The sequence below is a fragment of the Ischnura elegans genome, chromosome 11 (genome assembly GCF_921293095.1).
Source record: "Ischnura elegans chromosome 11, ioIscEleg1.1, whole genome shotgun sequence".
NCBI lineage: Eukaryota > Metazoa > Arthropoda > Insecta > Odonata > Coenagrionidae > Ischnura > Ischnura elegans.
The window spans coordinates 10,379,206-10,404,027 of record NC_060256.1 but is presented as its reverse complement, the minus strand read 5'-3'; the positions used below and the strand labels follow the sequence as shown (position 1 = coordinate 10,404,027).

The 24,822-nt window shown below is 39.6% G+C and overlaps 1 protein-coding gene across 7 annotated transcripts in view; it reads left to right on the top strand.

Moving 5' to 3' along the window:
- Positions 1-24,822, top strand: part of LOC124168345 (ribosome-binding protein 1) — a 76,829-nt gene that overhangs the window by 22,552 nt on the left and 29,455 nt on the right. For all 7 annotated transcript variants that reach the window (XM_046546533.1, XM_046546535.1, XM_046546536.1 and 4 more), the window contains exons 5-10: positions 8,487-8,629; positions 10,417-10,674; positions 11,126-11,275; positions 12,248-12,499; positions 16,527-16,795; positions 18,071-18,182. In XM_046546533.1, coding sequence (XP_046402489.1) covers positions 8,487-8,629; positions 10,417-10,674; positions 11,126-11,275; positions 12,248-12,499; positions 16,527-16,795; positions 18,071-18,182 — 1,184 coding nt within the window. The remainder of the gene's footprint in view (positions 1-8,486; positions 8,630-10,416; positions 10,675-11,125; positions 11,276-12,247; positions 12,500-16,526; positions 16,796-18,070; positions 18,183-24,822) is intronic.

Genomic DNA, 24,822 nt, shown 5'->3' with positions numbered 1-24,822 from the left:
TTTTCATTGTTTTGGCCTTTGACGTTGGTTTTTTCGTATGATCTAAAAGGAATGAATATATTGTACCTTATATAGCATAAAAGCACAAAATACTCGTTTATGAATCCGGCGGCGTGGGAACGCAATCTAAGTTACATAAATGGAGATTTCCTGGGGGCCAAACGACGTTGATGAATGAAATTTCTGTTTCAGCGGAGTCGGAAAGCCATTCTTGAAATACTGCGCGAAATATCATACGTACTCTCGTATTGGGTTTGTAACCGGACCCCATCACGGTCTATCTTAAATTCGCTAGAAATTCTCTTTTATGTTTAGGTTTTATGATGGTATAATATAATGCTCTGTGATACTCGTACTAGAATTTCAATTCTCTATTGTCTGAGAGGTTTTTCTGTGCCTTCACAGATTTCTTCAACAATGTTTCCTTCTTATTGCCCTGACGGATGATTCTTAAAGGCAATAATAATTTCTAGGGGACTGATTGCAATTTTGGGCCGCAGCTACGATTCTTCCCTCATATGGGAAGAGCTTTATCGAATTTGTCTTTAATGATGTCGAAAGATGTCACCATTAACGGCTCGTTCACTCCGACCCAAAATCGTGATACATTTAGACAATTACGTAGATGGATGGGGAAGATAATTTATAACGAAAAAAAGTATTCCTCATTAATCAGCCATTTCTCATAACTTTGAAAATGCAGAAGTTTCGGCGCACTTTTCGTGAGTTCGTGATTCATTAAATTTCTGGTTCATTAAGTCGTTCAGAGAGAGACCCAATCTTTGGCAGAAAGAAACGCTCATTAGTGTTGTTAATGACAACGAAGCGAGCGAGACGGCTGCTTGAGGCCGAGAAGTACACAGAGAAACGGTGATTCGCTCGGCAAGAGTCAGTGACGTCATGAACTTTTCAGCGAAAGGGGTAATATCGTATATCTTACCGCTAATATCTCGAGAAGTAGACGACGAATGGAAAGACGAAAAAAACTGGGGTCTCTCCATCTTTCAAACACTAACGCAATCGACACTATTGAAAAAATGGTCAACCATTCCATTGCAGATTTTCTTAATAAAAAAATATTGTCGTCAAAAGAAGGGTTCTTCTCCTCTTCAATCAATTATTATTTCACCTGGAGGGCCGAATTAAATGCTCTACAGGGTTGGGGAAATTGTCGTCGTGTTAGTTGGCCGATGGCAAGTGGTCTCCACCAGTGGCGCAGCGAGGGGGGGGGGGGTTTGGGGGATAAACCCCCCCTCAGATCTCAGAGAAATATTAAAGTTTAATCCATTTTACTTAATTCGATCAGTTTTAATTATAGCGTAGTGTTAGGGTTAATCAAATATCCCTCAGAAAGCCGTAAAACTCGCCATTTTGAACGATTATTCTTAAAAAAATTCTGGAGGAGGGCCCCGCAACTCCTAACCCTAAGTATTAGTTGCGCCGAAACCCCCCCCCCCCAGCCTTAATTCTTAGCTTTGCCTCTCGTCTCCACATCATATATACAGTGAGTCCTCGTTTAACGTTGTTGATTCGTTCCTGAAAAAGTCGACGTTAAGCGAAACAACGTTAAACGATGCAGTGTTTCCCATAAGAAACAATGTAAAAAATTTAAATAGGTTCCTAGCCATGATCCTAACAATCCATTTCTTCGTGAAGAATCCAGAATTTCCAGGGCGAGAATCCAAGGAGGCCAATTACCAGAGCCGTAACTTTAAGCAGACTTCGTGACCAATCGGGAGACACATGAATCAGGCCAAAATGAAAAAATCTGAATCTGACACTCGGAAGCACGAGGATGAAGGGCGAGTCAATTTTCGTGATGATATGAATTCTTTAACCCGGCGGAAATCGCGTGAAACATTCATCACCGATTATTCACTTCAGCATGATAACGATTCATTCGAAACGAAACGAATTTTCATAACGAAAAGGTTGGGAAGAAGGCATTATTAAATGAAATATAAAAACTAAAAAGAAAGTATTTTAATGGCGAAACATCGATATTTTCAGTAACAGAAGAAATTTTAATTGTAAAAACTCGACCTGCAAACCTAAAACTCGACCGATCTCTCCAGCAGTTGCACCTTCATCAATTCTTTTAATAATACCAAGTTTTTGTTCTAATATCGCCGTTTTTTCTTCACGTCTGAAGAACCACCAGGATAGCCACTCTTCTTCGTGGACATTTTTTTCTGTTGGCATCACAAAAATATACGGATAATGGGTAAATGAGGCGATAATTATTCGCTCAGATGCATATTTAACATACGCTACCCACGCCAACCTTTTCTGTCGAACGAAAATTACCAATCGCATTAATATAGTAATATTACTATACATCAGATGCGCTTGCGTTCTATTCGCCATTCATTTTTTTTCGCCGCGCATAATTTGAACAACGTTATCGCGAAGCAATAACGACGTTAAATGATAAAGGGTTTCAATTTTTGGACAACGTTATCGTGAAACAACGTTAAACGGGACGACGTTAAACGAGGACACACTGTACTTAGGTTAAATGCCGCGTGAGAAAAAATTTCGGTGATGGCTGAACCTCCCCCATGCCCCCCACCCCCCTTTGGCCACGTTTCTAAGTTGGCCTCCGAGACTTGGACCATTTTCTGGCGACTGACAAGTAAGTGCCACTGTGCCCCACCTTCTGGTAAAGAATGACTGTCGCCGTCGAATGACCTCGCTTGCCCCCAAATAACCAGCCAAGCATCGCGGCCGTCTGCTCGTGTGTCTGCGACCGTTTCGAATGTGCAGCGGGCGTTGAGGTGTTTGTTTGCGCGCCGCCCTCCTCTCTCATTGTGCTTTAGGCCTCCCTGCCTCCCTCCCTACTTGCACCCATCCTCCCACTCCCCTCCCCTCTTCATCCGCCCCGCGCGGAGTGTATGACGTTCCCGGACATGCTCTCTCTCTCTCTTGCGATATCCGTTTCCATCGATGCCTCGTCGCCTCTGTGAGAGAGAAAATGTCTCGCGCCACCAGTCTGCATCGCTCCAGATTTCAAATCAGCAGCAGCCTACCCAGTGGTATCCAGGAACCTCAAGTCGGCCTCTGAATGTGTTGTAACCTACCGCGCAATGCAGTGGGGTTTACAAAAACCGCCACTCGCGTCGCTGATGGACAAATTGATCCGAGTTTCACGGGAAGATTAGGTGTAATTGGGGCCTGCTAACCGAAATTTATATACATGATGATGCAATCTGTCAAATTCATAACTTTTCAATGCTATTCCTCGCAATTATAAACGATATTATGCAAATTATTGGAAATAAGCGGATCTCATTGCACTCATCACCGCGCCGCGGACTTTTTTGAAACCCAATGGTTGTTTTGGACAGGAGTGGCTACAACTCCCTCTGCACATTAAGGTTAAGGGGTACAGTTCTTTTCCTTTGACCACCTTGCGGGTTTTGTTTGGGAATGTCCTATGTAATCTCAACCCAAGTGATCCCTAAGGTTAAATTATTGCTAATTTCTTTATAATCCGGCCTAAATCCATTTCCTTGCCCTCTTCTCCTTTTTGAACTGCCAAATTTACATATCCCCGATTCCCCAATTTCTTTTTGCGATGGAGTCAGAAACTTAGGATTAATTATTGGCCAAAATCTCTCTCGGGCATCACATGTAAATAAAATCACTAAATATGTCAATCAATCACTATCCCCTATTAAAATTTAAATATGTCTTCCCTACATATCTTAAAGCGCAATTAGTATCTACTTTAATATTACCTTTATTTGACTATTCTGTCATTGCCTACCAGGGCCTTTCTCAAGAACTTAGTCTTAAGCTTCAACGTTCCACGAACAGATGCAATAGATTCATATTTAACTTACAATTATCGGACCATATAACCGATTATATTAATGAACTGTCATGGCTGAAACTCGACTCTCGACGTCGGCTGCATACTCTCTCTCTCTCTCCTATATCAAATTCTAAACACAAAAACACCCCCTTACCTATCATGCGAATTCAGGAGTCTTGACACTGTCCATGTGACGAACACTAGAGGGAATCACAATCTTGTCATACCTCATCACCGAATTGTCTTTTACAACAAATCATTTACCGTTACTGTATGTAGGGAATGGAATAATCTTAACCTTACAACTAGGAACTCATCATTGGCATCTTTTAAGAGGAGGCTACACAAAGCACTTTTCACTTCACAACTAGCTGGTAAATATACATGACACTGAGCAGCGCCTACGACTAAGTATCACTGAATGCTTGCATATATATGTTATATTTTGTATCTTAATTGCATGTGTAATATTTGTGTATACTTTGTACCTCATTGGCTATGTTGTATTTTACAAATAACACGACTTTTGCTTTCACTCAGTAGGTTTTCGCAGGTTTTTCTCGCCCCCCCTTCTTGTGTGGGCGTTTTCCTGCAGTGGGTTTTTTCGCTGAAGGATACTACACCCTTATCCTCATGTTTTTTCCCACAAACAGAAATCTTTTTTCCACAAAATTTTCACATACAGTTCATATTTTTGACATTTCACAAATATTGTGTATCCCTTTTTATTGTAAACGTTTGTCTATTATTTTTTTAATATGTTTGCATTGACGCTATCGAGAGGGGATTGAGCCATGGAAGAGGGGACTTTTTAGTCTCAACCTCGCCCGAATAAAGACATTTTATTATTATTATTATCATCATCATCATCATCTCGTGGTCCAAGCGACCGAGATAAATTGCCTCCGCATCGTAGAGCAGATGTGGTCGAGAATTACGCACCGAAATGCCCGGGGTCGCGTCTCCTAGTTCTCGCGAAAAAAAAGCGCGATGTGGGTCCGGGCGTGTGAATTTGCTGCGTTCCCCGTCGGGGGGCGCCGCCTGCGAGTCGACGCGGCGTGACTGTCATTTGTCCTCACCCTCGCCACGTGGTCGCCGATCTCTAGAGCCTTCGCGAGGGGTGGGCGGAATGCGTTAAATCCAGGACGAGACAGATGACTCTTTTGTTTTTTCTTCCCACTCTGGGAGTCTCAGTCGGATAAAGATACTCTCCTTCACGGTGTACGTTTCCTTCGCAATCCGGTTCGAGGAATACTCGGTTACCTCTCGTCCCACTAAATCCTCCGTGCGTGAATTTGTGCAACCAGATCCCAGCTCTACCGCGCATTTTTTGCCTTTTTCGACTGAGGGCGCTCTCCCATATTCATATCTTGAAGTGTATCAATCGGCGTCTAGAAATTATTAAGCATAAATTAATCGTTATTGCGGCTACCAATGGAAACCTAGGTATTAAGATGATTAGAATTAGCTGTTAGTCTTGATAATGACGGTGGAAACGTCAAAACTAGGTGACAGCTAATAATAAAAAGTTTGTGGAATAGTACTGGGTTTTGTTTCGCCATGAAGATTAAAATTTAACTATACACTACACTACATTTCCTTTCTTATGAACAGTTTTCTCTTTCGGAAATTTTTTACCGCATTGCACCAAATTGAATTTATTATTTTTACCTTACCAAAAAAACTTGTTCGCCTTATACAATGGTTGTAAAATGCTAATATTTTTAGAATTATTGGGTGACAATAAAATATTCACATGGAAACCATTTTTCGATTTTCCAAGTATCATTGGTGATATCTTGTCTGTTAACACCTCCACAAATGAAAAAAAACGATGAGTGAAAGGGACAAGGAATCATACTGCAGATTAAATTAGTGGTTCAAGGGTCTGGTTAAACAGTATGTTAACCGGTGCGAGCTAATGTCAAAATGCTTAAACAATTATGGTGGACCAAATCATAAAATGTACTAATCTATGAACCAAATTAGAACAGGTTCTATTTTATGTTCATGCATTGGCACTTGTTGGGCGGCTACATGGTGTGCTTCCGTGTTCATGCATTGAACATAAATTCATGCGGCTTGATTTACTGTGTAACCAGGCCTTTAAACAAGGCACAAAAATGTACATTCTTATGTGTCTTAAACTTTTTGCCTGCTCGAGAAAAATTAGGTAAGGGACTGATTTGTCTGCTGGCATTAATTCATTAATTACTGAACTTCCCTAATTGAAGTGCTACTATCTGCTATCTGCACCAGCATAATAATAAGAGTTTACAGTAAAATATCCAGTAAACCTATTGCATAGAACTAGAAAAGTTGCCTTGAGAGTGGAGAAATTCTGTAGAGCTCTGTCAGAAATACAACATCTTGATGATAACGAATTTATATGAAAAAATGGATGCTAAAACCCCCTCACTGGGAGATTGATGTGTAGTCTCGGTAACGTAGGCAGGCCTCCCACTCAACCGTGATAACCTTAAAGCCGTGAATTTCGCCTACCATGAAAAAACCTGGAAAAAGCCGTGAAATTCGTCATAAAACCTTAAAAATCTCTTAAACTTGATTTTAGAATTACAATTGACAAGCCAAAAGAAAAATCGATGTGTCGATCACATTTCAAGGTGAGTCAAGCGCAGACACTGTCCTCTCATTTATCTGCACACCAATTTTGAAAACGAAATTTTGATCCGTTTGCCATGACGACACATTGACCTTAAGCCTGTACCAAAGCCGGAAGACTGGTAACCAAAGTGTTCATTAACCCTGGTGAAAATTCAGACACTTCTCAACTTCCCTGGCACCCTGGTCCCTCCATTTTTCCACTCACAACCTTTAGCCGGAGCTGAATTATGCAAACGATATGTGACAGGCAGCACTTTCATTGCTGCATTTGCATTCACAGCTTCTGTTGCGTTTGTAAAATTTTAAGTCAATGTGCGACCGGTGATTCTTACATGTTCAATATTTATGCCAAAAATGGCTTCTCAACAAACCGTGAATTGGACGACATGTAGACCGTGAAAACCATTTGGAAAAAACTGTGAATTTTATAATTTAGTTTGCGTGGGAACCCTGGTAGGTTTCATTCGTAGTGCTTGGATCCTTGGATTAGTGTACTCCAGCCCTCCATTTTTCTCTTGCTCTAGGTATTTCCTGATGACCGTCTTCCCCGTGTCCTTCTTATACAGGAAAATTGTGTCGCGAAATTTCAACACTGGATAACTGATGCCAGTAGGAACCAAAATTATGAATGATTTTTAGGTCGTAAATGTACCATTTTTAAAGTACTGAAACTTTGAGCCAATAAGGTAGTTTATCAAAGAAAATGAAGGGCATTGATTGTGAATAGTTACCCACCATTAGTGTATTCATAATATACAAATTATTTTATTTTAGAAATTTAGTTTTAGATTTCATCTATAGGAGTTTTATATCGTCTGAGATTACTAATGCTTGCATGAGGCATGAGCTGTGGGAAGCATATCTTAATAATCACCTATTAAAATTGCCTATGGTCAGAAAGTTTCCTTAATCTGATAGGGTAGTAATAATCCTTATTTTAGCCAAACACTACCTGATAGCTGGGTACTTTGCTACCTACTAGCAGCCAGCATCGTAGCGGCACTCAAAGCCTCGCGCCAAGGTCACCTCACATGGTGGCAGCAGGAACCAGAAATACGTCACATGGGCTTTTCCCTGCATTCATACTCAGCTGTCGCATTTTCGCACACTTGAAAACTTTCACTTTTCATTTAATCGCAAAAAATAGATATCGTCATTTAAAAATCTAAGAGCGTGAAATGTGTATTCCAGGAATAATAATCTTTCGGTTTAGGCAATAAAAAAATAATAAGAATCCACCTTATTGCTCCGATTGGGCGTGGGTTTGCCCTGTGACCGGTTGCTCTGGACAACTCAGGACTTCACATGCTTTTCCCCTCCGGAGAATGCGATGTATCCAAGATATGCAGCAACGGTGTAAACTCGCTTTGGTCAAAGTTTCTGTAGCTTAAAAATTGTTTGTCTACAACCTAAAAAGCATGAGTAATTTTGGTTGTTGAGGGTTTTTTGGAAGGTGTGGGCTTACTGTTGAGGCTCATCATACTCCCAAAAATATCCTGAGCACACAAACATGTTGAACCCTCCCTCCCTTGTTGGCCAGGGGCTCAGTGTACTTGGTAGCTAATTAATAACAGTAATTGTTATTTACCCTGCCAAAGGTTGAAATTGTCGACCATACCTACAGACTCGCCTGTTGATGTGTTCTGGAGTGTAAGTACCATTTGGAGGAGGCAGTATTTATGAGCTATCTTTCATGCCTAATCATCACTTTTTCTCTGTACGTTTTGTTCCATTACTGTTATCTTTGGACTGATTTTGCTTTTGTATTCTTTCTGATCTATTGTGAACTTTGCACCTCATTGTGTTTCTAAATAGGTACATCAAAATAGGCTGTGTATCATTTTACTAAATGCAGTGCTTCTTTCCTCATCTGTTTATGTTATTCCCTGACTTCAATTGGCCTTCTTAGTTTGAAAATTACAGTTTAAGTATAGTCATTTTCATAATTATTGTAAATTCTTATATGTATCTTAGTAAATGCCTCAAAGCATTTTGAAAACTTCAGCTCTATTGCTTCATTTCAAAGTGGTTTTTATATTTCTAGCTGGATCAGGAGGAGTGAATATAAGCCTGCTGGAGCCACTCATTCGCAAGGCTGACTTGTCACGTTCAGAAGTCCAGAATTTGATTGATCTACTATTGAACAAGCAGCAGGAATCTACGACTGAAGATTCTGAGTGGACAGAGGTAAGTTAGTCACCACTTTTTTAATGTACATATTTCATTTCAGTACATCTAATTTGTGTAAACCTTATTGAGTTAAATTCATAGTTGCCTAAACTGACGAGTATACTTTGTTATTGACTTAAAGATTACACTTGTTCGTAATTATATTTGGTGGACCACTTCTGAAACTCCTTTGTTTTTTTCTTTGTCATTTTTCTTGTCTTGTGCTCAGTTTCTCTCTTACTAGAGTATATTCACCTAAAATTATCTACAGAGGTGAGCTTATACTGACTATTTGTATACAATGTAAACAAACCGTGCAGTGTGTATTCAGACTTGTGTGTAAGTCTTAATTATGCGTCAGTCGTTTTTGATGAGAAGGTATTTTCCCTTCTTCTTTGGTAGCCTAGTGTTTTAGTAATGGAGTCATGCTGATACAATGACATTTTTGCTTGTGAATTTCATATGAGCAAATGGCTTATTGAATCTCCTATTGTTATAACCCTCAGACTATGTAAGTGATGTTTTTGGATTTGCAGGTTTTGATTTCCTCTTGGCAAAATAGAATTCATTTGCGTTCTTTACCTGTTGCGTGTTCAATGATTATTTTTAACTGGAAAAAAAACCTCAATATCATGGGCCAAATTCACTGCCGGCGTGCTCTGACTTGCGTTTTTAGTAGTCTATAATGTCCTCTGTCTGTTAATTGAATTCCCTCTGATAATAACCATAATTTCTCTAACATCATAATTTAGATATTTGCTTGAATATTCTTTTTCTGGTTGCTTACTGTCTTGTTTTAGGTGATTGTGTTTGCAATGCACACACGTCGCGAGAAATGAATTGACGAGAAATAGGCGGTTAGGAGTGAAAAATAACAAAACAATAGGGTCGATTTCCAACAGTAAAAATACATTTAATATGCAAAGTAAGCTATAGATACACAATACATATAATACTAAGTTGCCTGAGGTTAATTGTAGTCTTTAAGTTGGGAAAATGCCGGGCACCAGGAGTTCCTTCCTTGTTCGAGGTCTGGAGCAGAGAGACCGAGCCAGCCGGCTTACAGCAGAGCCGCCGCGCTCGAGGCAGGCGTGAGAGGGGAGGTGAAGGCAGAAGAGGGGAAACAGGTTTCACCTTACAATTGGAGAGGTGGTGGCGGAGAGTAATAGAAGTTCACACATGGCATAAAGAGGCCGACACTGTTGATAAATTCACTATAAATTGCGGAGGACTTCACTAGATGCGAGAATCAGCAGCGCGCGAGAATCAAGTTGGCGCAACGTTCTCGAGCACTTCGTGAGATTGGTACTCATGTGCTCGCGAATCGTCTCCTCGTGATGAAGTCTCGGAGGGATTAAGTCTCGGAGGGATTAAGTCTCGGAGAGATTAAGACCCGGAGGGATTTAGAACGTGCCCAATTATGGCACATGTTTTCCATTAAGATGCAGTGAAACTTTGGAGACAGATGTTTTTTCCCCAAATGTCAGTCCAAAATATTGTAACGTTTTATTATTATTCCTCTTCTAACTTAACAAATAATTTTATTACACTTTATAAACAAGTTTTATAATTTAAAACTCGGGAGCAAAAACACATCCGCACGCCGTGACGATTACAATCCCACTCCCCCTCTTTGCCGTTCACAACAATCCCCGTCCACCATCACTTGCCTCATTGTTCCTCTCCCACCAATTGTCACATCAACATTCTCCGACTCAACTCAAATAAAACTCGAAATTAATTGTTACAATATGTAGAATCACTGTACGGTGACTTAATTGTTGTGTGGTGATGTTCTCTTGCAGGGTCGCCAGGATCCAGTGGTGAAGTTGAAGAAGCAGTTGGCCGAGAGGGAGAAGTCGCTGGCGGAGGAGCAGGAGGCCGCCCAGCAGTGGCAGGTGAAAGTGAGGGAGCTGCGATCGGAGCTGAACGGAGAGCGCACTCGCCATGGCTCTGCCGTCAGGAAGTTGGAAGCCGATTTGGAGAGACTCAACGCCAAAATACAGAATGCGACCGATTCACACACTGAGGAGAAGCGAGTTTTGGTGGCTCAAGTTCAAGAGGTGATGAAATGTCTTCAAGAGAATGTCAACAACTAACGGATTGCTAAAAATTGTGAATTTTAAAACTAACATTTTTATCGTTGTTTCATCATGCAATAATATTTGTGGTAAAGGCTTTTATACTATCATAATTTGAGGTTGTGCTGGACAATTAATGATTAATGACCTGGGTTTTAATACAATTTAAAATATATGTTTGAAAATGTAGTAACATTTAAATATTATTATTTCTTAGTTGTAGTTGAATATGTCTCATATGATTTGTCCATGCCTAAGCATTGCATTAGCCCAGATTAAGAGAATTAACTTAGTCACATTACGTTATTTTGTTTCTTTAATCGCATGAGAATTGAAAGATAACTGTCCAAATGTAAGGTTTGAGTGGCGTATTGGTATGTAAATAGAAATAAGGTATGGTGTTTGATGCTGACGTTCTCACTTTCGTATCCAGCTTCAGAATAAGCTGTCCGAAGAGCGTGTGCAGCACCTCAAGTTCCAAGAGCAGGAGAAGCAGACCGTGGCTACCTTAAGACAGGAGCTGCACGGGCAGCATTCCCAACTCGATGCCCACATGGCTCATCTTCGTGAGCAGCACCAAGCTGTAAGTAATTTACATCTTAAGGTTTCATCTCCGACTTAGCCAAGGCATGCATATTAACTCTTCTGAAAAAAAGAAACAATGATATTCAAATTAAATACCTAGGGGAAAAAAGTATCCTTGACTGGGAATCGAACCAAGGACCTTTGGCATTCCAGACCACTGTGCTCTCCAGGTTTCTTATTTCCCTTGACAATTGTATCGAGGCTCATTGTACTTGCTGTTACAGTTGATCAAGGATGGCAATGTGAGGGAGAAAGGACTCTCATGAATCCACAGTGGTTTGAGAGCCTCAGACTTGTGCTTAAGCTTGGTGTACAAGAGTCATGTGCAATACTTCAGGCCTGCCTCTTAAACTGAGGTGAAATTCATATAAAATACCATGTCAAAGAATTCCCTGGAACAGGAATCAAATCGAATGGTTAAATGGCTCTCTGGGATGCTGCACTGTTTAGGCTTTTTGGTTCCCAAAGCAGTTTGCCAAGGTTCATGGGGCTGGGTGTTAGGTCGTTGTAGATGGCAAAACAAGAGATCATGGGCTTCTTCAACCTTTGTCTCCAATTTTATAGAATTTTGTATTTTCTTCTGGGAAAGGTGATACAAAATGTATTGATACCAATCGTGGGATTAAAATATTTGTGGAAAATCATCTGTAATTTATTATTATTATGCTATTTTCAATAGATTGAGCCTGAAAGCACTTTCTACACTTGGATAATACTCGTAATTTTTTTTTTGACATTTGATCATCTAACGTGACAGTTTGTTAGTTTTTCTTTATGCTCAATGCTTTTCAGAGAGTAACCATTTGATTCTACAATTATTTTTAAAAACTTTTTGTGAATTTTTTAATCTCTATAAGTGTCCAAATGTTCTGTAGTAACGATCAATTTTTGTGTTAATCACATTTGAAGGTCTTATAATCTAGTGTCCAGACTTCTTTTTGTTAAATATTCTATCATTCTTTCATTTCAGGAAAAAGAAAAGATTTTGGCAGACATTGCTAGGCTCCAAGAAGAAGTAAAAAGTCGGGAAGAGTCGAGAGTAATGCTCACAACGGAGCTGCGGCAGGCGCAAGAGCAGTTGTCTGCTCTTCAGGCGTCGTGTTCTGGGTCCGAAGAAGAGTGCAAGAGGCTGAGAGAAGTGGCCAGCAATGCTGAGGCTGCCGCTAAAATTGCAGTTGGAGATGCAAATTCTGCCAGAGAAATGGCACACAGAATTAAAGAAGTGAGTTAAGACCTTTATAGATTATATGTATTATATATACTTAGAGCATCATTTATGACCTTTCCTGTTGTAATTCCAATTGCTGAGGTCTAGAAATGTCTGCATTTGTTAGTCACAATGGAGCCTCCTCTCTCTTAAAGATACATACTCTATTCCTATGAAATTATTTCACCACTGTTTTAAATCAACCCAAAATCTCTGGAATGAATTCATTTTGGGGACTATTTATTATCACAGGTGACTTAGTTTATTCTAAAATGAATCCCTGAAAATTGTGGGTACCTATGTTTGGAGAAATACAATACTTAAGTGCATTTTGTTAGGAAGAATCTACACCTTTACTTAAAAATTCATCTTCAGTCAAAAGTCAATTAAACCCTTGGAACTTATTTGAAAAAACTTGATTCTGCAAAATTATGTCATTATTGCTATGTTTTTCAAAGCACTGAAGGAATAAGTGACTTTGTACGCAGTCACGCGCACGGGTGCAAAGTTAAATACACCAAAGGATGAAGTATGTATTCATTTTGATCTTAGCTGCTAATAGAGATCGCAAGGAGTGTCGACCAGCAAGTGCTTTTCTATTCTCACTTTGAAATGATACCGTTAGAAATAAAATTGTAATTAGAATTTCAGTTATTTAAGAATGTCAATCCAGTGTTTGCTTGGAGTGCTGGTACACTTTCTGCTGTTGCTACAATGTCATTCATTTTGAAAAGGACTAAGATTATTCATAATACATGGCGAGTGCTAGCTAAAATTTAGAAATAGTGGATATACAGTAGAATCTCGTTAATACGAACAACGTTATTACGAAGTTCTCGTTATTACGAAGCAAATCGTGGTCCCGATGAAAAGGCCTAACCAAGCTATAGTAAAAGAAACGTTATTACGAAATTTTCGTTTTTACGAAATTACGAACCTCAGTCCCGGTCCGGGCGGTTACAAAATGAACTTCATTACGAAGTTCCACGCGTAAGTCACGGCATTTAGGTGGATATTCACTACACTTAAGTTTTAATAATCGCGCCACGTTTAAGTTCTTCTCGTGTACTGTGCCTAAGAGCGTCAATGATGGTTCTTTCTCCACCACACACGCAACATCATATAATAAGCTTCATTCCTGGGGAATCAAGGTGACAGATTCATTACAGCTTGTAAATTTGATGTCCAGTCAGTCCTCTTGCTATGCACATTCGATTTATAAATTTTCAGTGATACGAGCATTCAAAATTTTCAATTTTCGAATTTGGCGCCTTTCGATTTGGCCAAAACTATGCGATGAGGCGCTGGGAAACTCTCACTGTGATCACAATCTGAACAAGGTATCATTGAATCCGGTGTGAATTTAGGAACGGTTCAGCGTTTTGCCCGTTCTTTGTCGCCGCGGGGAGCTATTTTTTCGGCTCCGGATGCATCGCACGCCCCGCTTGATCAGTTCGTTACAATCGTGAGTTAGCGCATACGTGTAATGCATGTTGCGCTCTGCAGGATAACCGTACACTTCGATTACTTGCATACACTCCAGCTGGCGAGAGTTGTCCGATTACGGCACAATTGGAGGGGCGGATAACCCTGCGCCAGCACAATTTAAGCCAATCGCTGCCCCCAAATGCACCTCCTTGCCTACTCATACAACGTTGTCAAATTCATAAAGGAGCACCGAAATAAGCCTGATCCACCAAAACAAGCCCTTTCTTCGAATAACCAAAACAAGTGATTGTTCCTCTAGGTCCTTCACGCTCGTCGTCCCTTCCGGTTCTTTTCTTCACGGAACCCTTTGTAAGCGTTTCCCTTTCTTACTTGGCAGCCTTGCCCCCTACCCAGACCTAGACCATTTTGTCTGTCATTGGACAACTCTCGGCGGCGACGGACTGTAAGTTTATCAACCTAGGAACAAGGTCTTGGAATGCATCTATTTCGTATATCGGACTTAATGTATTCGGGAAGATATCAACCCTCGATTCTGTCATGCCGCATTCTTCTGTTGAAAAACTGAAACGAATTTTCCTGTTTATATATTTTCCACGTAATTTAATTGCGTTTATAATATACTGTTTTTTCTCGACGATTCCTAAAAGAAGCGTTCCTACGAACTTTGTTATTACGAACCTCCGTTTTTTTCAGTCTGGTGAACTTCGTAATAATGAGAGTATACTGTACATATTTTGCACTTTTGGTGGTGTAGTCTTAAATCTGGGAATAAATTTATCTGTGAGTTGGCAACTTGAAAATCTTATTATGAGTGAAGCCTCAAGGCTTACTTCGCACTTTTCTAAATTTGTCCATTTTTCTGCTTAAAATGAAGTGTCTGATGAAAGTGGGGGGCACTATTTCAAAGATGTATGGTAAGTATCTCATCTGCTAAGAATATATACCTGGCTCACTGTATCTTTGTGCACGAGCAGGACTGGCTAAAGGAGATGGGGGTTGGCGCCTTTCTTGTGAGCCTGGGCACTGTTGGTGGGCGTCACTGGTGGGGAGTGGGAGTGCCGAGACAGACGAAGCAAAGTTAATGTTGCACCAAAGGCATCCTTGTTTGTCAAAGAAAATGTGTGAGACGTGGTTGGCCACAGTTATCTAGGGCCCAGCGCTTAGACAATATAGCCACTCACCCTTAGCAGTAGGTCTGAGAATTTTCAGCTACCAGATTTGATAACAGTGTCAGCACATTCACAACGTTAACAAAATGGATGTCTGAGAGGAAGTTTATTTCCCAAGTGCTAGACCATGCCTGCCGTCTTCTGATTGGCAAAGGGAAAGTCACTCGCTGAGAAATTTTCTCTCCATTCACCCCCACTTGCATCAGCCACATCCGCTCAGTCACAAAGATAAATTTTGCCGGATTTGCTGGTGCTACAGTGTTCTTAAAGGCCCAAGATCTCATAGATTTATTGGTGGCCTGCTAAGTTTTTAATGATTGAATCTTTATATACAGTGGAACCTCGTTAAAGCGAGTACGGGCTATAGCGAGACCCCCGCTATTACGAGATATAGCCGATGCACCGTCAATTGACCCTATGATAAGCGTGTTAAAAAATTCGTTTTTACGAGGCCCTTTTGGTGTTGGCTCTCGCCTTAGCGAGGGTTTCATCGCCGGAAAAACTTACATCAATACTACTTAATCTCTGTAATTGCTAGCGATCTGTTAGAAATTAAGTTAATGGAGTGTTCAGTTTTAATTTTATGTGGTAAACTGTCGTTTGATAAATAAGTAGCTAATTTTGGTGAAAATATTGTGGTATTAGCATTCACGAATGCTTGATCTTCTTTTGTTCCTCGGGCGGCAGAAAGCAGTCGTCAGCATACCCGCACGTCCATGAGTTGCATGAATAGAAAGCATTTGATGGCAGACACCATGGCCAAGAAAACACCAAAAAATTAGTCGTTGTTTGAGTAAGGAAATATACTGATGCAAATAAACATCACCTTTTGTCTGGATTTATGCTTACGTTTATCAGATAGAAATTTATCTGTCACCGCACCACTCTGTTCCTGTATAACTGTTCACAACAGGTATACATATTGGCTATTATTTGCTCCACCTCCAGTAAAGCGACAATTCGCTATAACGAGTGTTTATTGGTGCACCGTGGGGTGTCGTTTTATCGAGGTTGCACTGTAGATTGCTTCTTAGTTTCAGAGAGGAAAGATATCCTTTGCTGCCATGTTATTCATCTAAGGTTTGCATCAATGTGGAGGATAGGTATGAGCACTTATACCTGGTTGATAGGTGTTGGAAGGTGCAGTTGTGTTAGCTGAGATCCAATACTACAGTCACAGTTTTTATCTGCTTCTAGCTTGTGTTTGATGTACTACTTGCTGCTATTTAGTGCTTGTTTGTACTTACTTATCTTCGTACCCATCCTCTTCATTTGTCGTCTCCATGTCAAACTGAAATTAATATGTTTCCTCTCTGCGACTTACCATCTGTTTGGATTTGTCTTTGTTTCATATCTAACTATTCCAGATTTAATTTAAAACGTACGTGAATGAAGCTGAGAACTTTTCGTTTTTTCCCCTCCAGGATGCACAAAAGTCCTGTATTGAGCTAGAGCAACAATTGGCTGAGCTCAAAGCGGTGACATCTTCCCTAAAAATGAGGGAGACGGAACTCGAGTCACAACTGAGTCGTGTGATATCGGAGGCAGAAGCAGAGAAGGGTAGGTTCCAGTCTTCGCTTGCGGAATCGGAGGAGAGGGCGAGGAGGGCGGAGGAGGCGTTGGTGCTGGCGGAGGCGGGCAATAATGCGGCCGGGGGAAAAGCCGAGGCTGAACTCCAGAGTCAACAAAGACTGTAAGCAAACGCAGGAGAAACCTCACTTAAGGTTTTTCATGGATACAAACTTTTTAGCAATAAATATGGGAAAACACTAAATGAGGAGCTTCCGTTTTTTTGAGGTTTTACAGTCTGTAATGATTGAAACAGCTTTCTGTGAATTGAATAATATAATTTTAAGTTGCTAAAGGGTGCAAGAAAAAACTTCATTTATTCATTGTGCTCTTCCCAAAGAAGTCAGCTGAAACTTCTTTGCCTCACTATATCCATTTGTTTTTCATGTTAACCATAGGCCTTATGGGGGTACACAGCCAATTACTTGTTATAACACGATTCTCGCCATACACCGTACTCACTAAATCAAGCTTCCACTATTTTTCGGTAATCACTGTGATGTCTCCCTGTGGTCTGTCACTGCAATTTGTCTAAAGTGGTGTATGAATTAATGCCACCACAGGTTAAAATTTTCCAGCTGAAATTCTGTCTCCTCTCTATGAGAACTTTCAAACAAAATGATTCATGAATAGGAAAATCATCACAATGCAACAGCGCATGGGAAGGGAGGATTGTAACTCATTCCACTCCCGCTTGTGGGATGCTGCTTTCTCTGAATTTAAAATTTTAGATCCAGATTGGATTTCTGTAGCGTAGTATCCTGTGATGGGCATTATCCATGGATATTTGGATCTCAGGTATCCAATCTGATCATCCCTTGTACAAAGCAATATTTTTGCATATAATATGCTTTTATCTCTTGTTTTAGGCAGTAGGATTCAGTACTCTTTTCTTTTTTTATTCACAATTTAACGAAGGGAGTGGTGGCTTATTCTGTTGTCATGTTTGTTTTCTCGTAAAATTTAAAATGTGCATTCAGTCAATGCTGAATTCATGTGCTGAAATTTGCTCTAGTTAATGGTGTCCAAGAATCGTTGCTAACAGGTAGGCCTACTATAAGTATGGCTCTTAATTTATATCTAATACTGTATTTCTCCAAATATATTCCCCCCCCCCCTAATTTTGAGGCTTCAGTTTCGGGAAAGGTAAAAAAAAAATGCGTTTGAATATAGTCCCCTCCTTTACTTTTACCACAGGCGTTTTTGTAAAAAAAGGGGGACTATATTCTGACATATACGGTACTTTTTTGTGTAAATGACACCAATTTTCGTGCATGATTAGTGCCACTTTTTGCTGTAAAATAACCCCACTGTTTGCATGTATCTACTCGTTAATCGTTTCCATCTGTGTATTCATTTGGAGGCTTGCATATTGAGAGCTTTCTGATTTAATTTTCAGGCTTCAGGAGAAGGAGGCTTTCATTCAGCAGTTGAGTGAAGAATTGTCGTATTATAAGACTGAAATCCCAAGGCTGTCTGAAGCGTTGGAAGTGCAGAAGAAGAAGAATGATGTGAGTAGATTACGGTTCCGAATTCATTTACTTTGTGATAATGAAACGTTTTGTTAGCTTTCACTTGATTCTGTGTTTATTATCAGTTTGAAAGCACCAGGGAAAAATAAACAATTTGTGATTGCATACTTTCTTCTCAACTGTCCTTTGCATGTTTCAACTTTATTAATTGTAGCATGTGGTTTATATTCCATTAATTATGGTAGTCTAGGTGCAAAATTGGAAAAAAAAAACTTTTTTTTTCATGTTTAAAGAAATTTTTTGAGTCTTACGGCATTTCTGGAGACAAGTTTCCCATTACAAGTATTTTTAGACTATTCAAACCCCTGAGTTTTTACCCTGAAATTTGTATCCAATGGTTGCCAATCTGAATTTTAGGTCTCAAGGCCGAAAACAAGGGCCAAGATGGTGACAGTCTTCATCACCCTCTCTGGATTCTACCTTTATTTCGCCTTTATCTATTAAGTCGACCCCATTAACCCATAGTTCAATATGCTACCCACCTATGTATGTAACACTTAGCTAACATTTTGTTCAAAATTGCCTCCATTTTTAATTTGGCCCCTTTTGGGGCTTTTGAAGTGGTTGAATGGGTTCATGCTGAGAGAGGGTGGTGCATTATTAAATAAATTGTATTAAAGAAAATACCCATATGAATCTTAGTTTCTGAATGGAGTGTAAAATCCAGATAAGGTGATAAAAATCGTTGCCATCTTGGTAGCCATCTTGTTTTTGGTCCTTTGGACCCAAAATTCTGCTTGGAGACAAGAAAATTTGGATCTTGTGGGTTCAAATTACAGTGGAACTTGGTTAGTACGTTTCTGAAGGGACCACGAAAAATGAACGTACTAACCAGGAAAACGTACTAACGAGGAAAGTAAATAATAGCAGTCGGGGTTATTGCAATCAGTGAAAAAGTCGTCATAATTACAATTACTATCGGTAGTTCTCATAGGATCGCCTTCCTGAACTCTTTTCACCTTTAAAATCAAGAAAATGAGCGCTACCATGAAAAACAATACGATGTGAATAAAAATCGCAATTTTTCATGGACATCCCGGAGACGATTTCATGATTACGGCGTCTATCTCCCGTGATTTATCCTATATATATTTACAGAACGAGGACGAGTGAAGCTCAGACAAGCGAAGACAAGTCATTTTTCTTTCTCACAGCGTACTCGGAGAATATAACAACAACCCGGAGTAAGTCAACTGGTTTTTTAAACATCATAAAAATTGGGCAAAATTATATTGACTTTCAAATTACGGCAACAGCCATTCGAAAAAAACATTCGTCAGCAAAAAGACATTCGCTTCTGGAATGATACCATTTCGATTGTAAAATCGATCGATATATCGACTGATGACACGCAAGATTATTAGATTACGACGTAATTACAAGAAAATTTTATATTAAACAGTTAAAATTTACTTTCAAAATTTGTCTAATGTCGTCTGCTTTCGTTCCGAGATCAAGTATTTTTAAGCTAAGCTTCGCGTGGAGATCCAGAGGATCGTCTGCTCCCGCAACATTAGTCAAGTAAATACGCACGACGTCGAGTTTATGGAGCAGCACTGCTTTAGATAATGTGGGAATTGTCTAATACCGTTAAGACTCATTTCTTCATCATTATAACTCGTGCAATAGCAACAATTGCCCACTCACGAACTTTGTGCGCAGCAGTGGGCACTCCCAAGCGCTCCAAAGGCAACAGAAGGTGAGGAGCTCGGGGTGGGGAAAATTGGGGCTTCTTATTGGCTGTAGTTTTTCATAGTCAGACATTCCTGAAAAACGGCCGCATTTTACTTTTCATCACGTCACAAGAATTCAGAAATGCATTTGGATAAATTACGGTAGAAGAAAGAGATGTGGAATGAATGGAAGAATGTTAATGGCTAATAATAATAAATTAAATCATGAATTCAGACGTTTGCGACCCTTAAGAAGACACTAGAGAACGAATTGCGGGTTGCGTAACGGCAAGCGATTGAGCGTACTAACCAGGAAAGCGCAATTTTTTCAAACGTACTAACCAAATTCTTTTACCTGTATTTTGTTCGGATGGTACCGGGACCGAGGGAAATCGCCGTACTAAGGAGGAAAACGTACTAAGGAGGAACGTACTAACCAAGTTCCACTGTATTCAGAAAACACTTGTTTATTGTTGTTGTTTTGTTAAGAAATTCCATCAGTGTTACATTTTTCTGATTTTACTCCTAGACTTTTGAATCCCAGTGCAAACTGGAAAAGGCAGGGAATTGAAATGCGACGGAATTGGAGATGGAAAAAAAAACAGGGAAATGTCATGGAATCATATAGAGTGCAGCGCAGTTGGTGCTCTCCTCCGTGGCGATGGAAGGGAGTTCTTAATAGGAGGTGCTTGCATTCCAACCAAGTTTGTCCTGAGGGAGGGGTGCATTCAGTTTTCTGTTGAATTGAATGGAGATTCCATTCTATTTTTTGACCGAATCATTTTTCCTGCTGTTAATTTTAATTCCCTTTCTTTTCCATTGTACTGATTATGTGGTTTTATTCACGTCTCACATCTTTGTGCCTTGTTTCCATCTAGCCCTTAACCCACTAATGACCTCTCCTGTAATTTTTATTGTAGTATAATTTTGCATTTTTGCAAATGTTTTTGCTGGTTGAAGAACGTATCTGCGAAGTAGGAAATATCACTGCAACACCGTAAAAAATATGTAACTGATTCTCTGAAGATTATGACCCTGTAACCCATATGCTGACTGTAGCCATTTGTACGCTTTTTCCTGCTAATTCCATCGTTCCCTTCATTGTTGGTCTCTCTCTCCTGTTTCTTATCCAGTGTAATTACCTTTTTGGTCTCTCTTCCTTCCAGTGACCCTTACGCATTTGTTAAGAGTCAGTGTTTGCCCTGGCCACCTTTATGTTGTCTTCGTGATTCTGCACCATATTTGTTTCTCCTTTTCCATTTTATACAACCATCTTAACTGATATCTATCTAATTTATCTTTAAAATATGCTTTCTCTAGGTTTTCTCTTTCATGATTCTCTTCTTCACTTGATGGACAACCTGAAAATCTTACATTCAGTCCCCCCACTCCTCTTTCAACCCTTCCTCTAGCCATGGGACAACCCTTTCTAGGTCGACTATTGGGCCTTCTCCACCTAGTGATAGACTGCTGGGTTGAGTGGAGCCACCTTGGTTAATATTTATCATCCATACTATTTCATCTCCTTTGTATGATTGTTGTTCATGACCTAGGGATGTGCAAGTACTCGTAAATGAATCGAGTAGTCGAGTCGAGTGATGACGGGAGGCAACATCATGTAATAATATCGTTATTATAGTCTATAAGTTGTCGTAATACCTTGACGTGGGAGTTTTAGCTAGCTGTATATGTAGCAGTCAACCAATGCTGTAGTTGATGTGGGTGCCGAATGCATTTTCGTCAGCTGCAGCAGTCAACTGTCTTCTGACCTGGCGGCATATTTGGAGTAATTGGAGTGGTGCACTTCTTCACTCTTATTTTCTTATTCCATACTTTTATACCCTACTCAAACTTTCTTTACTCAAATGCCGAGAAAATACGTGAAAATTGTTAAGATTTCTATGAAAAAAATGTAACTAAATTTTTTGGTTTACCAAGCTGAAGATATGTTCTGTAGTTTGTTCTTTTTATTCAGCTAAATTCTGTGAAGATTCAAGATCCATAAAAATCGTTTTCATATCACATTTATAAAAAAATATGATTTTTATTAATAATTGCCAAAATTCCCTAATTTTGCAATTTGTGCAGGAAAGGTCAAGCCTCACAGGTGTGTAGTGAAAGATGATTTTCTGCTGGCAGTAATACTATAACACGTAGACGTCAAAACCTGCTACCTAATCAGGTAGAACAATTGACTTATATGCATGAGAATTTGAACGGATCAAATATTACGAGATTTGTTTAGTTTGAAATATTTATTATAATTATGTAAATGAATTTACACGGGGCTTTTCCTAGCAGTTTGGATACATAAATTAATTAAATTGTTGATGTATTACTAGAGGTTAATTCGTTTCAATTGTGCTTCTGGAACTGTTTAAGACACATTAATTTTCATTCTTCTCCTAATTCTGACACAGTTACCATCAACATTCCTCATTATCTTTTCCTTTTCACATCTTGGCATTCTGAATGGAAAATTTATTAGGGGAATATGTTGGAGTATGGGTATATCCAGGGGCCCCCACCCCCTTGAAGCAAAAGCAAATTTAGCTCAAAAAAATTTTTTCACAAATTTTCTTTAAATCCAAGAAAAATAATTTCAGTTTAAAACATGCAATTAAAATAAAAATATTTTTTCTGAAAAAATAATGTTAAAAACTAGTAAAGAGCTTGATTGATTGTTTGAGGCGTAACTTGGTGAAAGCGACATTAGTAAAGAGCTGTTATATGTAGGGACATGCAAAAGGTGGGGTTATTTTATAGCCAAAAGTGGTGTTATTTTTCTACAAAAGCGATGTTATTTTGCCCTGAAATCGGTGTTATTTTAATGGCAAAGTAATTTATGCTGATTGAGAGCCATCCTTCCAGTGGCCCACCCATTGCCCTAATTTTGGATATTACTGATCGGGAATAATTAAAGCAATAATGTACATGGAGTATTGACTGAATTAACCTATTTTACATATTTATCCTTCGCGTATACATGTATCTAGCTTACATAGAGAGAAATTACTTTTAAATGTCTGTAATTTCAAATGAAATATTGCTATTGTGATCAAGTTGTCATCTTTTACATTTGTTCTCTTATCTGTTAACACAGTGCTATAGCAGGAATGAAATCTTTCTCAGTCCATGTTTGCAGAAGGGATCCAAATTGCTTAAAGGCACTTAGATGCAAACGATGTCTCAGACATTTGAGCTCCTGGATTGCTTTAATTACATCCACTGAACGGCGGTAATTTTGCTTTTGTAGTAGTTTCTGTAATTCTCCCAACCCCAACATCAACTTCTCTGTCTCCATTGATTCCAGGCCATGAATTTTTTGTTTTTAAGTCAGGGTTCATGTCTGTAGACGGAACTTCTTGGGGATCAAAAACTGAGATCTTTTCAAATACCTATTTTTCTGATTAGGTCTTCTACCATAAGAGAACTAAGTTTGGTTGACACTTTTTCAGCCATCTGCATAGGTATTGACTTTACAGCAGCTGCTTTAGAGGTTTTCATGTTTTGCAGATGTAATAAGTGGTTTTATCTAAAAAAAAAAAGTACTCTTTATGAATTTTCTCGAGGCTCATTTTTAACTTCCTTAACTCTTTCTAAATGGTGGAGTACTCTCCTTAACATGAATGCGGGACTGCGCTCCATGAGACTCTTCGGTCCCCTCTGTATGGAGCATTTATGTTGGACATCTGTTGAAAGGTCTTGCAGATAATCAAACACTCTCAACACCAACCTTTTCTGATCCTTCCTAGTGGGCATTTTGCATTATCTTGGACTCTGAGAGTAGTTGGTCTCCCTCCTTTCGTGGTTTACAACCCTACCAGCAGCATTGGTTCGCTCTCAACTCATGCTTTGTTTATGTGGATAGCTATATGGATGATTGTTGCTTGCACGTAAATTGCAGACTTTCAATTGAATTCCTCGATTTATTCTGAGAATTTTAAAATTTTGAATGAAGCTCTACCGTCAGCATTAACGAATTTAATGCCTTAACAATTTCCATGTTGATTTTATACTGAAATCGAGATATAAGTTAATATTTATGGTAGAATTTCGTTTAAAAATTTGTAAACGCTGCCAAAAGACAAAGAATTCAATTCTTCGTTTATATTTTTTGAGAAAGAACCATATATTTATTTCGCAAACTAACTGAATGAACAATTGTATGACTGCGGTCCCTTGCCACAAAGAGGGGTAATAAGAGACGAGGGTCTAGGTTCATGCTTCCGGATTTCGGAAGTTACAGATTTTGCCAGTCCATGGTGTTGGCCTGTGTTGGGTCCCGAAACTAAGACTTTGCGAACCCACGAATTTCATAAAAGGAGGAGAGCAAGGAAACGTATTTTCGGCATTAGGCCTGCGTAGGAAAATCTCAGACGAAAATTTTCGCCATTCGTCTCTCGGGTCAAGAAACGTCCTGCCGCATATTTTCGTCATTATTAGCGAAAGGGTTAACTCTTTATAGAATGTGAGTATTTGGATAGTTTGAACCCTCCAGTAATTTTATTAAGTCAACCATCAGATTCCCATGGCATTTTTGCTACTTTGTAGACATCGTGAATTCGGTTTAGACATCCTCCGGACAAACAAGTCGCCTTATTTCCTCGAGGGTGTTTCTTTGTGGAAACCATGAATTTTCTCCAATTCATGGGCGATTTTCACCAACTCAGACGCGAATTTCATCGTTTTTTCCTTCTGCTCTGCATGAAATTGTTTTTCGATGCGTAAATTTAAGCCGTAATTTTTTCACGGCATTGGCCGCTCACAGACGCGACTAATTTCCGCGGGCCGCCGTTCCCTCCACAGCGCCGTGAAATCCAGAGAGTCGTCTTGTCGGAAAGTGGCCTGAATTTTACGGCGCTGTGCAGGGAACGGCGGCCGGCGATAAGTCGTTTTGGCACAAAGCTGCCACAATGTAGCTCCGTGTGTATTTCACGGAATAG